This window comes from Pristiophorus japonicus, chromosome 18, assembly GCF_044704955.1.
Source record: "Pristiophorus japonicus isolate sPriJap1 chromosome 18, sPriJap1.hap1, whole genome shotgun sequence".
Lineage (NCBI taxonomy): Eukaryota > Metazoa > Chordata > Chondrichthyes > Pristiophoridae > Pristiophorus > Pristiophorus japonicus.
This window is the reverse complement of record NC_091994.1, coordinates 109,854,905-109,872,867: the sequence shown is the minus strand read 5'-3', so window position 1 is coordinate 109,872,867 and position 17,963 is coordinate 109,854,905. Positions and strand designations below refer to the sequence as shown.

General features: G+C 42.1%; 1 protein-coding gene across 3 annotated transcripts in view; it reads right to left on the bottom strand.

The window, feature by feature from the left end:
• Positions 1–17,963, bottom strand: part of ube4b (ubiquitination factor E4B, UFD2 homolog (S. cerevisiae)) — a 97,933-nt gene that overhangs the window by 43,907 nt on the left and 36,063 nt on the right. For 2 of the 3 annotated variants that reach the window (XM_070860537.1, XM_070860538.1), the window contains exons 8-11: positions 15,771–15,902; positions 11,816–11,951; positions 6,101–6,201; positions 3,063–3,177 (exon numbers count right to left, since the gene is read on the bottom strand). In XM_070860537.1, the coding sequence (XP_070716638.1) occupies positions 3,063–3,177; positions 6,101–6,201; positions 11,816–11,951; positions 15,771–15,902 (484 nt within the window). The remainder of the gene's footprint in view (positions 1–3,062; positions 3,178–6,100; positions 6,202–11,815; positions 11,952–15,770; positions 15,903–17,963) is intronic. The other variant, XM_070860539.1, reaches the window with a different exon arrangement.

The window sequence follows — 17,963 nt, the reverse complement described above, 5'->3', positions numbered from 1 at the left end:
TAGTGAAATACTACTGCATGCCATAACGGGAAACAAAGAAATGGCAGACCAATTGAACAAGTACTTTGGTTCAGTATTCACTAAGGAGGACACAAACAACCTTCCGGATATAAAAGGGGTCAGAGGGTCTAGTAGGGAGGAGGAACTGAGGGAAATCTTTATTAGTCGGGAAATTGTGTTGGGGAAATTGATGGGATTGAAGGCCGATAAATCCCCAGGGCCTGATGGACTGCATCCCAGAGTACTTAAGGAGGTGGCCTTGGAAATAGCGGATGCATTGACAGTCATTTTCCAACATTCCATTGACTCTGGATCAGTTCCTATCGAGTGGAGGGTAGCCAATGTAACCCCACTTTTTAAAAAAGGAGGGAGAGAGAAAGCAGGGAATTATAGACCGGTCAGCCTGACCTCAGTAGTGGGTAAAATGATGGAATCAATTATTAAGGATGTCATAGCAGCGCATTTGGAAAATGGTGACATGATAGGTCCAAGTCAGCATGGATTTGTGAAAGGGAAATCATGCTTGACAAATCTTCTGGAATTTTTTGAGGATGTTTCCAGTAAAGTGGACAAAGGAGAACCAGTTGATGTGGTATATTTGGACTTTCAGAAGGCTTTCGACAAGGTCCCACACAAGAGATTAATGTGCAAAGTTAAAGCACATGGGATTGGGAGTAGTGTGCTGACGTGGATTGAGAACTGGTTGTCAGACAGGAAGCAAAGAGTAGGAGTAAATGGGTACTTTTCAGAATGGCAGGCAGTGACTAGTGGGGTACCGCAAGGTTCTGTGCTGGGGCCCCAGCTGTTTACATTGTACATTACTGATTTAGACGAGGGGATTAAATGTAGTATCTCCAAATTTGCGGATGACACTAAGTTGGGTGGCAGTGTGAGCTGCGAGGAGGATGCTATGAGGCTGCAGAGTGACTTGGATAGGTTAGGTGAGTGGGCAAATGCATGGCAGATGAAGTATAATGTGGAAAATGTGAGGTTATCCACTTTGGTGGTAAAAACAGAGAGACAGACTATTATCTGAATGGTGACAGATTAGGAAAAGGGGAGGTGCAACGAGACCTGGGTGTCATGGTACATCAGTCATTGAAGGTTGGCATGCAGGTACAGCAGGCGGTTAAGAAAGCAAATGGCATGTTGGCCTTCATAGCGAGGGGATTTGAGTACAGGGGCAGGGAGGTGTTGCTACAGTTGTACAGGGCCTTGGTGAGGCCACACCTGGAGTATTGTGTACAGTTTTGGTCTCCTAACTTGAGGAAGGACATTCTTGCTATTGAGGGAGTGCAGCGAAGATTCACCAGACTGATTCCCGGGATGGTGGGACTGACCTATCAAGAAAGACTGGATCAACTGGGCTTGTATTCACTGGAGTTCAGAAGAGTGAGAGGGGACCTCATAGAAACGTTTAAAATTCTGACGGGTTTGGACAGGTTGGATGCAGGAAGAATGTTCCCAATGTTGGAGAAGTCCAGAACCAGGGGTCACAGTCTAAGGATAAGGGGTAAGTCATTTAGGACCGAGATGAGGAGAAACTTCTTCACGCAGAGAGTGGTGAACCTGTGGAATTCTCTACCGCGGGAAGTCGTTGAGGCCAATTCACTAGATATATTCAAAAGGGAGTTAGATGAAGTCCTTACTACTCGGGGGATCAAGGGGTATGGCGAGAAAGCAGGAAGGGGGTACTGAAGTTTCATGTTCAGCCATGAACTCATTGAATGGCGGTGCAGGCTAGAAGTGCTGAATGGCCTGCTCCTGCACCTATTTTCTGTGTTTCTATGCCATGTTGAAATCCATAGCAAACACTATGCAGGATAGAAGCATCAACTAAAGAACCATCCTAATTTAGTGGGTGAGGGAATACCGTAAATTCCCCTTAATTAAAAGTTGTTTGATTCAAATGATCTGAATGCAATTTATAGCACTAAATTCCCACTTTGCTATGCTATGTTGCTTAATTCAAACTGTTGAATCATGCAATTTTTGAGTGCAAAACAAATTTTATCAGCATTAACTGTGCTCTTGTGCTGATGATTGTACCTTTCTTTATATTACTAGAAAAGGGAACAGGATTTTTAAAAAGTGTTAGGATTCTTTGAGTACATGGAGAGAACAAAGAAACTTGTATTTGTCGAATGCCCTTCATAACCACAAGACACCCCAAAACATTTTACAACCAATGAAGTAGTTTTGAATTGCAGGCAAGTGGGGCAACCAAATTCTGTACAGCAAGATCCCACAACAGCAAATGAAATGAACAACCAATTAATCAGTTCCCGTTATGTTGGTCGAGGAAGGAATGTTGGCGAGGACACAAGGAAACCATCCCTGCTCTTTCCGAATACTGCCACAGGATCTTTTACATCCACCTGAGGAGACAGGCAAGCCTTGGTTTAAGATCTCACCCAAAAGTCACCGCTCAGTCTGCACTAAACTTTAGGAAGGATATATTGGCCTTGGAGGGAGCACAGTGTAGATTTACCAGAACGATACCAAAACTCCAAGGGTTAAATTACGAGGAGAGATTACACAAACTAGGGTTGTATTCCCTGGAATTTAGAATATTAAGGGGTAATTCGATCGAAGTTTTCAGGATATCAAAGGAAACAGATAGGGTAGATAGAGAGAGAAACGATTCTGCGACACAGTCTAAAAATTAGAGCCAGGCCTTTCAGGAGTGAAGTTAGGAAACACATACATGCAAAGATAGACGTTTTTAAACTCTCTTCTGCCAACAGCAATTGATGCTAGGTCAATTGTTCATTTTAAATCTGAGATTAATAGATTTGTGTTAACCAAAGGGATTAAGGGATATGGGACAAGGGCGGGTATAGGGAGTTAGATCACAGATCAGCCATGATCTCACTGAATGGCGGAATAAGCTTGATGGGCTAAACGGCTGACTCCTGAAGCTATGTTCCTTGGTGTAAGTCTATGTGCTCAAGTCTCTGGAGTTTTGAATCCACAGCCTCAGTTAAGATTGCCACCAGTGAGCGAAAACAAATATTTTTAATGACATGAATGAATCCAGAAATATCTTCAAAACCTCTCACCTGTTTGAATACCTCGTTGTCCTGATGAGTCATTCTAACTAGCTCTTGGGTGAAGCCATAAGGAAGATTCCGACACAACATATACGGTACTAGCAATGACTGCTGCAACAAGGACCTGTGTGACAAATACATATTTTCCCTCATCAGCTTCAATGTGGTAACCCAATTCCAAGATGAGCTCCACTCGCTTCACTGAAAACTGAAATGGCTGCCTAGCCATGACGGAGAGCCGTAGCATTTTTTGACCAAGAATTAGTTCAGGGACTTTCTCTGATAATGACCGTGTGTTTAAAATGCTAATGACAGCCTGCAAGATACCAACAAACCCTTGACATGTTGACCATTCTACTATAAATTGTGCCAGTGTCTCATAAAAGCTGCATTCATTTTATCGCCCCATAACCTTTAATACCAGGAAAACATGAATGTTTGCCTTATTATATGTTAGTTATATTCTATTTCACTCTCTTTGATCAGCAATTCCACTTTCAGAAGGGAAACAGACTTTAAAACAGTGCTGCGATACCAGTTTGTCAGTGACTTTCTGAATCTGAGCACGCAAGGATGCCTTGCATCAAAAAATATTACATACATTCGCACAAAGGGGAACAACTCCGAACCAAAAAGTCCCTGTTGGATGTTTTTCTTGGACTGATTACTTCTCCCTGCAGCTAATATTTTAAAAAGGCCACATCAATCTTTAATGCATGGTTTCTAGATCTTTGATTACAATTATTGTGCTGCACAGAATGTTGTCAATATCACCCCATTGATCATCTAACTGTAAACAAATTAAATCAGTAACTTTATCCTGTATGAAGTGGGTTTAACCTGCTGACTGACAAAATGTAATGGAAGTCCGACTGAATTTCCAGTGTGTAATATTATTGTTGAATAGGTAAGTGTTAGCCCTCAAGAAAGGATGGAAGATGCAGGCTTCAGATTTACTGAGCAAATATCATTACGGATCCGTTAAGGTCCTCACGCTCGACGCTGGAGATGAGAAAGGAAGGGCAGAGGGAAGAGGCTTGCAAGAGACGTGCAGTAGCTGAGACGAAGAGTCTCAGATTGCCATTAACCTCCAGCATGATTCTAGAGTAGTACAGGGATTTGTTCATGGACCGGGGGAGTGTTTGGGAAAGAGGTAAAATATTGTCAGATTTGGTGTCGGACGACAAGGCCAATCACCCACTAGCTGTATGAATCTGTGGCCATCATCATCATCATCATCATCAGTTCATCGGAATCGAGGAAGACTTGCTTCCACTCTTTAAAAAAAAAGAGTCCTCAGGTAGCTGAACAGTCCAATACGAGAACCACCATCCCCATCACAGGTGGGACAGACAGTGGTTGAGGGAAAGGGTGGGAGGGACTGGTTTGCCACACGCTCCTTCCGCTGCCTGCGCTTGATTTCTGCATGCTCTTGGCGATAAGACTCGAGGTGCTCAATGCCCTCCCGGATGCACTTCCTTCACTTAGGGCGGTCTTTGGCCAGGGACTCCCAGGCGTCAGTGGGGATGTTGCACTTTATCAGGGAGGCTTTGAGGGTGGTCCTTGTAATGTTTCCTCTGCCCACCTTGGGCTCGTTTGCCATGTAGGAGTTCAGAGTAGAGCTTGCTTTGGGAATCTCGTGTCTGGCATGTGAACAATGTGGCCTGCCCAGCGGAGCTGATCAAGTGTGGTCAGTGCTTCAATGCTGGGGATGTTGGCCTGGTCGAGGACGCTAATGTTGGTGCGTCTGTCCTCCCAGGGGATTTGTAGGATCTTGCGGAGACATTGTTGGCCATCATGGGGCAAGGTTAAGGGGGTAGACTTGGTGTGGGTGGGGAAGTTTAAGTGCAGGGAGTTGAGTGAAGAAAGGAATATAGAGCAATCAGAGGAAACAAGGAAACTGCAGATGCTGCAAATCTAAAACAAAAACAGAAAATACTGGAAACACTGCAGCAACTGTGGAGAAGGGGCTAATTAAACTTGACTGTGCAGATTTTTCTTCAAAAAAGTCATGGAATTTATGTGAAGATTGAAGTAACTGTGGTGTCGCTCAGTGCAAAGGCAAAAGGCAGGAGAGGAGATATCAGTCAGACATTTTTTGTCAGCCAGAACTAATAAATTTTAGCAGTGCTATATAGGTCAAAGACATTTAATTTTTTTTAAATATATAAAAACAGTCGAGTGTTTCAAAGAAAATCAATCACTATTTATTCATTTGTTTGAAAATTTTTTAGAAACACCAATAAACAGATACACAACAGGAGCACACAGTGAAATATATTTTAGTCCCATTTTGCAATATGAGATTTAAACCCTGCAACACAACAGCAGAGAACTTTTATTGTTCATATTCAAGTTGATTTATCTTTTCCGTCAGTATAATATGACATACTTAAAGTAAAAGCAGTAACCTTTAGAATCAGCTGTTATACAAGATTCCACGAACCAAGTTGCATCCAATAAAACTATAATTAGTTTGGAATCACTGTCAAATTCCTACAACTATCAAGGGTGTAAGAAAATCAATACATGTGACTTCAGTAGAAGAAACAGGATTCGAAGCCAATTGACTTTTTAAGATAAATACATTATTTCCCAGTAGGTAAGGTAGGAGAACAAACTATAAATTGGTCCTACTAAATATTGGCTTCAGGTTTGTTCTGACTTGTGTACACAGGATGGATGTAACTTTCCCTTCCCCATCGGCAAGACAAGCAACTCAGCCTGTTCTGTTCATAACTCAGACTGAAGTACACTGAGTAATGTTGGGATTTGAACCAGTGATTACAGTAACTCAAAGCAAGCAAGTTGATTGCTGTTCCACGAAAGTTTTAAATGGCACTTTGTTATTGTGAAAGCTTTAAAAGTAAAATCAGGAATGCTAAAGCAAAAATCAGTAATGGTTCAAGATAAAAATCAAGTTGATAGATAACCAGGGAAGTTTTGATTTTGTGCCTCGACAACCAAGAAGCATCCCATGTTCTCCAAATACCTTGATTTAATTATTGTATCAGTAAGCAAACTTACATTTTGACTAAGAAACTAACCTCGGCTGTGTGAGGGCCCCTTGCAATACAAGCGCAGCATGAGAAATACACTGGGATCGGATGTTGCTGAGCAGCTGACTAACAGATGGTTGACTGCACATCTGAAAATATTTGAGAAATTTTTGGTTACATTCGGCAGTTGTTCAAGTACAAAAACATTTTAGCAAAGGTAGCATAAAATATACTCCAAAGATGACAGTTTGAGATACAAAGACACAGCGAGAATAATATTCAAGTCCCTTAACCCCCCCCACCCCCCCAGCAAAAGCACTTAAACAGCAAGCCAATCATCCTTCGCTATTTCCTTCATTTAACCCGTCAGTGTATTTACTAGGCAGCTAATTTCTCAGAAGTGTCAGTCAGTGATACTCGGCAGCATGTGGGGAGCAGGTCTGTTTGTATTTTCTTTTGAGGAGGGGGACAAAAAGAAAATAACTCTGCCTTCTATCCCCAAACATCATGTGGCATTGTGCAACGACACTATTCCTTTCCCCAAATCAAGTGGTGACAAGCTGGACACAGTCAACATGTTTACTGATTTGGAATATATTTTTAGTCACCAGTTGCCACATGAAGTCACTTGCAGTGTTCCAACACTTCAAATATCAGCTGCCATCATGGGTACATTGGAACAAGAGAAAAAGGGCTTGCAAGTATCATGGTCATTATAACCAGACTGTATACTCAAACACAATTTTTCTCATGCACCAAAACTGGCAGTGCTGGCATAGCACAATATAAAAACACCTTCAATTAACAAAATGAGATGAGACTCCAAGCCTTTCTCCAAATATCCGTAAGTACCCTGTAACTCAGTTCCCAAACGTTGTTTGATCTGCCAGTTGGGTTTATTTTACTAGATTCTTCTCTGGGAAGAAAGGGCTGTGCTATGAGGAGAGACCGAGTAGATTAGGCCCATATTCTCTGGGGTTTACAAGAATGAGGGATGATCTCATTGAAATGTAGAAGATTCTGAGGAGTATTGACAGAACAGATGCAGTGAGATGCAGAATGATTGGTTCCCCTGGCTGGGGAGGCCAGAACTAGGGAACAGTCTCAGGAAAAGGGGTCTCCTTGTTACACAGTTAAGGAACTTCTTCACTCAGAGGGTGGTGAATCTTTGGAATTCTCTACCACAATGGGCTGTGGATGCCCCGTCGCTGAGTATATTCAAGGCTGAGATCGACAGATTTTTGGGCATGAAGGGAATAAAGGGATATGGGGATAAGGCGGGAAAGTGCAGGAGGTCAAAGATCAGCCACGATCTGACTGAACGGTGGAGCAGGTTCAAGGGACTGTATGGCTTACTCCTAATTTTTGTTACTTCTTCAATAGCCCTAAATAGGCTTGTAATGTATTCACTTCATGGGTTCTTTGCTTAAGAATTCATTGCAACACATTGCTGTTAAGAAGTAGTTGGTTTATTAGCAAAGGGTTATCACACTACACATTACCGGTTCATCCACCAGCTCACAACCAACTGCCTCATCATGGATCCCCTGAACGGGCCGGGGTTTTATTGAGTCTTGTGAACATCACGTGACTGGCTAAGCCACTCCCAACTCAACAGCTCTACCAACCTGTGAGCATGCTCACATGGGCATACATTACAAGGCCAAAGAATGTAAGTGGCCAAGAGGAGCCAATTAAAGACAGACTAAAATGGACAGCAATTGTACACCCCTGTCTGGAGTAAAAATAAAACGGGGAAGGTGGCTCAACTGTGGCTAACAAGAGAAATTAAGGCGAGTGTTAAATCCAAGCAAGAGGCACATAAATTGGCCAGAAAAAGCAACAAACCTGAGGACTGGGAGAAATTTAGAATTCAGCAGAGGAGGACAAAGGGTTTAATTAAGAGGGGGGAAATAGAGTACGCGAAGAAGCGTGCCGGGAACATGAAAACTGACTGCAAAAGCTTCTATAGATATATGAAGAGGAAAAGATTAGTGAAGATAAACGTAGGTCCCTTGCAGTCGGATTCAGGTGAATTTATAATGGGGAACAAAGAAATGGCAGACCAATTCAACAAATACTTTGGTTCTGTCTTCACGAAGGAAGACACAAATAACTTTCCGAAAGTACTAGGGCACCGAGGGTCTAGTGAGAAGGAGGAACTGAAGGATATCCTTATTAGGCGGGAAATTGTGTTCGGGAAATTGATGGAATTGAAGGCCGATAAATCCCCAGGGCCTGATCGTCTGCATCCCAGAGTACTTAAGGAAGTGATCCTAGAAATAGTAGATGCATTGGTGATCATTTTCCAACAGTCTATCGACTCGGGATCAGTTCCTATGGACTGGAGGGTAGCTAATGTAACACCACTTTTTAAAAAGGGAGAGAGAAAGCAGGTAATTATAGACCGGTTAGCCTGACATCAGTAGTGGGGAAAATGTTAGAATCAATTATTAAGGGTGAAATAGCAGCGCATTTAGAAAGCAGTTACAGGATCAGCCCAAGTCCGAATGGATTTATGAAAGGGAAATCATGCTTGACAAATCTTCTGGAATTTTATGAGGATGTAACTAGTAGAGTGGACAAGGGAGAACCAGTGGATGTGGTGTATTTGGACTTTCAAGGTCCCACATGAGATTGTTGTGCAAAATCAAAGCACATGGTATTGGGGGTAATATACTGACATGGATAGAGAACTGGTTGGCAGATAGGAAGCAGAGAGTCGGGATAAACGGGTCCTTTTCAGAATGGCAGGCAGCGACTAGTGGAGTGCTGCAGGGCTCAGTGCTGGGACCCCAGCTCTTTACAATATACATCAATGATTTGGATGAAGGAATTGAGTGTAATACCTCCAAGTTTGCAGATGGCACTAAACTGGGTGGCGGTGAGAGCTGTGACGGGGACGCTAGGAGGCTGCAGGGTGACTTGGACAGGTTAGGTGAGTGGGCAAATGCATGGCAGATGCAGTATAATGTGGATAAATGTGAGGTTATCCACTTTGGGAGCAAAAACGCGAAGACAGATTATCATCTGAATGGCGGCAATTTAGGAAAAGGGGAGGTGCAATGAGACCTGGGTGTCATGGTTCATCAGTCATTGAAAGTTGGCATACAGGTACAGCAGACAGTAAAGAAGGTAAATGGTAAGTTGACCTTCATAGCTAGGGGATTTGAGTATAGGAGCAGGGAGGTCTTACTGCAGTTGTACAGGGCCTTGGTGAGGCCTCACCTGGAATAGTGTGTTCAGTTTTGATCTCCCAATCTGAGGAAGGACATTCTTGTTATTGAGGGAGTGCAGCGAAGGTTCACCAGACTGATTCCCGGGATGGCAGGACTGACATATGAGGAGAGACTGGATCAACTGGGCCTTTATACATTGGAGTTTAGAAGGATGAGAGGGGATCTCATAAAAACATAAGATTCTGACGGGCCGGGACTGGTTAGATGCAGGTAGAATGTGCCCGATGTTGGGGAAGTCCAGAACCAGGGGACACAGTCTTAGGATAAGGGGGTAGGCCATTTCGGACTGAGATGAGGAGAAACTTCTTCACTCAGAGAGTTGTTAACCTGTGGAATTTCCTGCTGCAGAGAGTTGTTGATGCCAGTTCATTGAATATATTCAAGAGGGAGTTAGATATGGCCCTTACGACTAAGGGGATCAAGGGGCATGGAGAGAAAGCAGGAAAGGGGTACTGAGGGAATGATCAGCCATGATCTTATTGAATGGCGGTGCAGGCTCGAAGAGCCGAATGGCCTACTCCTGCACCTATTTTCTATGGACAAGCAACTCGAGTACCTTTGTTAATTAGACCAGCTAAACTGAACAAAGGAAGAGGTGTCGATCAACACACCAGCCAATTGGGAGAGCAATGCACAAATTTTTTGACATCTTCAGTTGCTTTGCAATTTATATTTGCACATTTTAGAAATAATCTAAACTAAAATGTTACTGGAAAATATTTGTCAATTTAATAGACAGCAGCTTCAAATTCAGTCAACATTTTCACCATCAGCTGTTGCACCAGCTCATTTCTCTCCGACAAATGCATCAGTCCATAGTTCCAGTCATCAGAATATTTATATATTAAAAATATCAGATCAACCTGACTGATTTTGCACCTTTACTGATTTCACTCAAGCTGTTTTTAGATTATGCGAGACTTGTGTTAGCAGTACCAGTTCCAAATGCACTGGCTTTATCAAGCTGGCTGAAAAAACAAAGGTAAATCTACAATGAACTTCTGAACCGGTGACTGGGATTTCCTGTTTTTTGTTAGGTCTGTCCTGGTGATCAATCTTAGTGGATCCAGCAGGTTTACTTTTGGGCTGTAGCCAACTTTGAGAGACTCTGGCATTACTGGTAGTGCTAGCATAGCTGGCATCAACTTTACAAGAGAACACAGTTAAACTTAACAAGCCTCGACTCCCCTCTCCACAGTAGTGGATAGATGAAAACTTGACAGTAGACTTGAGTACTCCGACACACTACTGGCTGGCCTCCCACAATCTACCCTGCGTAAACTAGAGGTGATCCAAACTCGGCAGCCCGTGACCTAACTCGCACCAAGTCCCACTCACCCATCACCTCTGTGCTCGCTGACCTACACTGGCTCCCGGTTCAACAACGCCTCGATTTAAAAATTCTCCTCCTTATTTACAAATCCCTCCATGGCCTCACCCCCTCCCTATCTCTACAATCTCCTTCAGCCTCACAACCCCCACCGCCTCCGAGATGTCGGCGCTCCTCAAATTCTGCCATCGAGCATTCCTGATTATAATTGCTCAACCACTGGTGAACGTGCCTTCAGCTGCCTAGGCCCCAAGCTCGAACTCCCTCTCCCTCACTCAGAGTTGTTAACCTGTGGAATTCCCTACCGCAGAGTGTTGTTGATGCCAGTTTATATTGGATATATTCAAGAGAGAGTTAGATATGACCCTTACGGCAAAAGGGATCAAGGGGTATGGAGAGAAAGCAGGAAAGGGGTACTGAGGTGAATGATCAGCCATGATCTTATTGAATGGTGGTGCAGGCTCGAAGGGCCGAATGGCCTACTCCTACACCTATTTTTCTATATTTCTATGCCTCTCCGCCTCTCTCTCCTCTTTTAAGATGTTCCTCTTTGGCCAAGCTTTTGGTAATTCAGTATCAAATGTATCTGTTTTGTCTTCTAATACGCCTGTGACGTGCCTTGGGACATTTTACTATGGTAAAGGCACTATATAAATACAAGTTGTTGTTGTTGGAAGAAAAAACACCCCATCAAAAGTAACCGAGGCATAGTTGACGGCTTCAAAAATAGGAGCTGCATAAATATCTAGTTGTGAATAGGATTAAAAGGTTAAAATCAAAGATGATCAAATGCTACACACAATAGCCCACAGATGGTTCTCAATTCCTTAGGGGAAGGAGGGGTAAAAAAACAAAACACAGCGGCACTTGTCTGTGGAGGACAGCAGGTGAGGATTGAATAGTGGAGATGGAAGTACGGATAAATATTTGGAATTTGCTCAATTACCTCTGCGTTTGTATGTAAAGAACTTTTCCTCAGGAGATTAAACAGTTGGGAGTCCATTGTAGGATAGATTGCACATGGTCTGTGAAAGGAGTAGGCTTGACATGCTAAATAGCTTTATCTCATTTCATGCTTTCCATTATGATGAAAACGACACCAAGGATTAGTACTAGTTGGGTACCCAGACTATATATTTTGAAATGTTGTCAAGATGTGATTAAAATAAAATAAAAGCTGTTTCAATAATTTACCTTTGGAGCTTTTCTCTCTTCTATTCCAACTCTGTCAAAGCACTCTATGAGGTAGTTCAACATCTCCGTCTCCTTACACGCTTCAATTGTAAAACGATCACTGCCAGACTCCGAGCAACCACCAATTGTACCCAGACTGTGATAGGGGGAGTGGAAAAAAAAATTAAAATCAAGCATTTCTAAGTAGCGTGTACGATGGTAGCGGTGATGGAGAGCGCATCCCATGTCTTGTATACAAGGTATGGATAATACTATGTACAGTTATGTTGAATCTGGCAGTCTGCAGTATTTCAATTCTGCCTCTGTGCACATAAGTAAAAGAAAATACATTGTAAATTGTAATGTACATGCCATTACCAAAATGGTGGTCATTAGAGTTTGGGATTCCAGTCTAGGGATAGGTTACACTAGAGCAATTGGCTGTGTTATAAAATGCCAATCCAGATGCTAAGCAGTTGTTGCCATTCAACAAGGAAGGCAACGGCAACTAAGTTGGGACAGTGTTAAGCCTAGTTAGCAAAGATATAACACACTCAGATTTTCTTAAATAGGTTTATTTGTCCTGGGCAGGGATAGCGCCGATGTGTTCCCACAATTCTCAGTCAATACACACTTCCTGTCTAGCAATTCACAGAGGACAGGTGGAAGCAGTATTTACATCACTAGTTGTCATCCAGAGAAAGGAAAGGGGGTGTGGGGGGGCAGGGAAGCAGAGTAGGAAAGGGCCAGACAGAAAAATAGGAGAAAAAGCTTTAAAAATGGATTTGAATTTTTTTGGTAAGGAAAATAACAGACACCTCCTGATCATATGAAAAACATCACTTCATAAGCCAGTCAAATGGTTTCATCAGAGGGAGGTCACATGAACATACATGTCTCTAGGTTTTCTATAACATTCATTGCACAATTTGCTAGAAAGAATCAAGTTAGTGAACATGCATGCATCCAATGTGTATTTATATCAAAGACCAAACTTTTCAATGCATGCTATTCAAAGGCACAACAGTATCAAAAGAATGAAGTTTGACCGACAAGATATAAAACAAATAGGTTGTGCCCAACAGAAACATGGCAGACTGTTGGCTTCTCATCCAAACTGATCAGTTTTGTGTAATACTTTGGTACCAGCACTTTAAAAAAACAAAATGATCACCATATTACTTTGCAGTATCATGTATTTAACAGATCAGCAGAAAACAAGATTGAGCACACGGAGTCTAAAACAAGCTTGAACATTAAGTTACATAGCCATTCATTTTAAATTGGGATGCTGCTCATCTAAGATTAGGCAGCAATGTGCTTGAACCTCAGAACAACACAATTACACCTCCTATAATCGGAATATCATGAATGCTCCAAGTTGGTCAATTAGTACAAAATTAGGAGCAGTTTTGTACTAGGAACTCATGCCTGGCTCAAACTTGCTACATGCAGGATCCTTGCTTCTGAGAAAGAGCAGACTTTCACTTAATCAGCCTTGCCGGCTTTAAATCCAAGTCTGGAGGTGAAAGGACAGTACAACACACTGCAATGGCCAGTCCTCTTGTTTTTCCTGAAGTCATGAACTACATTAGGTTGCATCATGGTTCTTTCATCGCCACTAGTGGACTGTACTGGGCAGAGCTTGTTTACAGCTCCCAGCAGCAGAGAACATAACACAAAAAATAGGAGCAGGAAGTCAGCCATTCGGCCCGTCGAGTCTGCTCCTCTATTCAATGTGATCATGGCGGATCTTCTACCTCAAATCCACATGCCTGTACTATCCCCATATCGCTTAATATCCAAAATTCTTAGCGATCTCGGTCTTGAATATACTCAACGACTCAGTCTCCACAGCCCTCCGATTCCAAAGATTCACCATCCTCAGTGAAGAAATTTCTCCTCATCTCAGTCCTAAATGGTCAATCCCTTATTCGGAGACTGTGACCCCCTGGTTCTAGACTCTCCAGCCAGAGAGCACGATTACAGCAAAAACCTCGGAATGCCATCTCCAGAATTTTATTCCTCTAATTTTCTTCCCCTCCCTCTATGGGCATAGTGGATAGTAAGGACCTATTTCCATTGGTGGAGGGGTCTATTACGAGGGGGCATAGTTTTAAGGTGGTTGGTGGAAGGTTTAGGAGGGGATTTGAGGGGAGGCTTCTTTATGCAGAGGGTTGTGGGGATCTGGAACTCGTTGCCTGGAAGAGTGGTGGATGCAGAAACCTTCACCACTTTCAAGAGATGGTTGGATTGGCACTTAAAGTGCAGTAACCTGCAGGGTATCGGACCAAGAGCTGGTAATTGGGATTAGACTGGATGACCTTTTGTTGGACGGAGCAGATATAATGCTAAGAACTGCAGGGAATCGAATACGGCCAGGGTGATCTCCTGAACTAGTTTCGATCGCCTGGATGGGTCAGAGAGGAATTTTCCCAGATTTTGTTTCTCCCTAATTTGGCCTGGGTTTTTAAATCTGGTTTTTGCCTCTCCCAGGAGATCACATGGCTCCAGTTGGGATGGAGTGCAGAATGTTTCAGTATAAGGGGTGTCGCAGTTGTGTGAGGTGGACTGGTTGGGCTGGGTGCTCTTTGCCTTTCCGTCATTGTTCATAGGTTTATATGTAACTTTTAGGGCTGCTGACCGAGGGCCGTGCGGCTCTTTGTCGGCCGGCGTGGATACAACGGGCCGAAATGGCCTCCTTCTGCGCTGTAAGTTTCTATGTTTCTATTTACAGAACAGATTATCCAGAGACTACCCCCAAAACAAAAGGAAAAGCAAGCAACCTACTCTAAGCTCTCCATTTAGATTGCTTTGTGAACAACCACTAAAATATTCATAAGACCAGCCTTTGAAGCCGAGAACATTGATTTCGCCTTTGCATATTATAACACATTACTTCCACTAAACCTAGCTGAAATTGGGAAATGATCTCAAATGGAATCATGGGTGTAAAATCGTGTCACAATGCATACAAGGAACAGATCATTAGGATACATAAAGCCTGCCACATCTTCCCAAATTCAAACAAGCTGACAGGAATACAAGTTAGATCATTTGCAGCTTTCTTCTCATTTATGGAAAGAAGGTGCCCTGCACACAAGAGTACTTCCCAATTTTGTTACCAAGGAAATACAATGATTCAAACATGTCTAACTGCATTGAACATGCAGTCTGAAAACATTTCATCAGCAATCTGTTTTACCAACTTGTTAACGACAACATATTTCAAATGAAGGTTGTGCACAGTTATAGTGAACTAAGTATATTCAGCATTCAATACCTCCGGGTTTTAAGCTTTTAGAAAGCTATCCAATACTAGCAAGTAATTGTATTCAGCGCTTTAGAAAAGGTGTTAGTGACCAATTTAGAAACTACAATTTAACCGTTTCACAGGTTACAACAGGCGAAACCAAAATGGTGGTGAAGGTGATGTCATTCATATCTGTGGTTGCAGATTTGTGTCTCCATTACTGCAATAGTCCAAATTGTTTGGATGTGGCAAGCATTATATTTGTTTTCAAGGGCACAATATCAGCACAGTACACTACAGCACCAATGTGCGGCATCATGACGATGAGTCATAGGGTTTGCAATCATAATCCACATCACTGAGCACTCAACGTTTTAAAAAAAAGATCATGGAGGGAGTGTCATTAGGGACTGTGCTTTCACACATCCTTGCATCTGGTTTGAGGCCTAAGAATGGAGGAGATATTTATTAAGTTTAATGACAAATATATATATTTTTGGTCTACACCATGCCAACAGGGTTCACTTCCCCCACGTATCCATCTCCTTGCACAGCATTTACAGCTCACCCAGACAAGCTCTAAACTGAAACAAAACACTGCACAGACGAGCTTATACCAAGGAGCCGACTGTAGCTATAAAAATCACACACTGTTAGTTGCACTTTCAAATGCTTAACCCATGCCCGTTATAATAAAAGCTGCCAGCCTTGTACAACGGATACCTGGAACCAAACTGGACACTAGACAAATCAACATCATCTTCCTCCTCATCATCATCTTCGTCATCATCACTGCTGTCCTCCGGTAAATCAGAAAGAGCGAAGAGGAGAAGGGAAAAGGGGTTGTTGTAGATACTACCAGAGGGAAGATTGAGAGATTTAGCAGAAAAGCCAAGACAGGAAAACAAAAAGACATATTGAAATCAAAACAAAAAATAGGAATGTGTTTTTTCTTGATGTATTGCATGTAAATGTAATGTACTTAAATAAAGAGTTTTTAAACAATTGAGTCCTATAATAAAATGTAAGAGCAAGCTGTGCATTTCATTACTAATGAACTATACATGCTGTAACTTTCACGAGTGCTGCAGAGGTCCTGATCTACGCTCTGTTATGTTGTTCTATAACCAATAGCCAACCGATCATAACACAATCAGTTCAAAGGAAGAAAATCATTGGAATTGACACAAATTTGTATTTCTTAAAATAGCCTGGTTAGTATTATAGCTGATTTAATTCACTATTTATTTTTAAAAGGTAACTATTTCAACGATTTCGAGAGTTCAGTACAAACGCCATCATGGTGGAGAAATTCAGCTCACACTCCCAATTCCAAGGTACAATTACCAATACTGTTGAGAAAGTACCGAGGATGAATCAAACATTCTCAAGTCGCTAACTAAAAACAGTTCATCCTAAACATAAAAAGCAAATCAAATTCTACCGGGGCCACTTTCAAGTCCAGTCAAGGCAAGTCCTTTTACTAAAATTGACAACGACAGTAACCTGGAGAATGATAACTCTAAGCTAGCACAATCAGCACAGGTAGGTTACAATGCGCCCTTCAAAGTTCACATAATAATGGTATAAAAGCAAGGCATCAGCAACAAAAAGTTAAATAGGAACAATTAAAAGTTATGTAACCAGGAAAGTGTTCAGATGGTCAGCTGTGACAAAAAATTCTGCTCGCTCAGCCCAGTACCTAATGGAGCGAGACCACATCACAAAGTGGAAATCCCATTCAGAAAGGCTCCAACGGCCACTGATGAGAAGTCAAAACATAAATCATGTTGTTGAGTTCAGGCACATGATTGGGGTAGAGTAAATGGAGCTTTACCCCGCAACCATCCATCTCGAAGCTCAACAAGGAGAGTTTGATGCAGGTACTGAATGCCAAAAGTGAAAAAAGTGTTCCTTTCCTCCACAATGCCATGTCATCTGGATACATACAAAAACAATTTTACAAGTCAGATCTTACAAAACAAGGCCATTTTAAACTGAAAAGTTTTATCAAGCTGAAGTTGTTTTAAGACAGGGAATAAATGCATTTTTCTGCAATAATACTAATATCCTGCAAGTTTAAACTCTATTTTAAACTGCGATTCAAATATCAATGCAAGTGCAACATAACAGAGGGCGACAAAGATCCCAAGGAAAAGGCAAAGCTTATTTCAAGTTCCCTTTAGGTACTCTAGAATGTGCACCTCAGCTGATGTTTGGTAAGCACCCAGCCTCTCAATCCTAAACAAAATGAGATATTATGACAAGACAATATTGATCTAAAGTCAAAATTGTCAACTCCAAAAGAAAAATCCAATTATGTGGAAGACAGAAGATACTGTTCTGCATCAAACTCTGAAGCTTCTGAAGGATATCCTGCATAAGTACCGTTAAATATGGAAAAAGCAGTGAGCTGAATTTCTCCAGAAAGAGCACCTTGACAAACGATTGTGTCGTTTTTGAGAGAAGCAGAGACTACATTTGCAGCAGCAAAGTATAGTTATTTTTCAAAGAAACGGCTTGAGTAACTGTTTCAGTATTTTATTTCCAGCTCGATCCATTAGAAATATATTCAAGTTTCTGCAGCAACATCTATTTTAGGACTGTGGCGTTTACATTCTTGTTTCCCTGGAGCATTGGCCTACGATTAGCAAGAACTAAGCGGCACCAGTACATAAACTGCATTTCTGAACTTGACAACCCAGGCAAACACAGGAACTTAGGCAGACAGGACTGGGAAAGACCAGTGCCTTTCGTCTGCTGGTTCAAATTTTAAAAACTCGCTTTATTTCTTAATCAATTCTTCCACCCAAAAAAACTATTCCACACCCTCTTGAATGTGTCAATACTACCGTATCCCCAAGCGGTCTGGATCACATGTTCACCTTCCATTGTGTGACGTAGTTAAATCTAAGC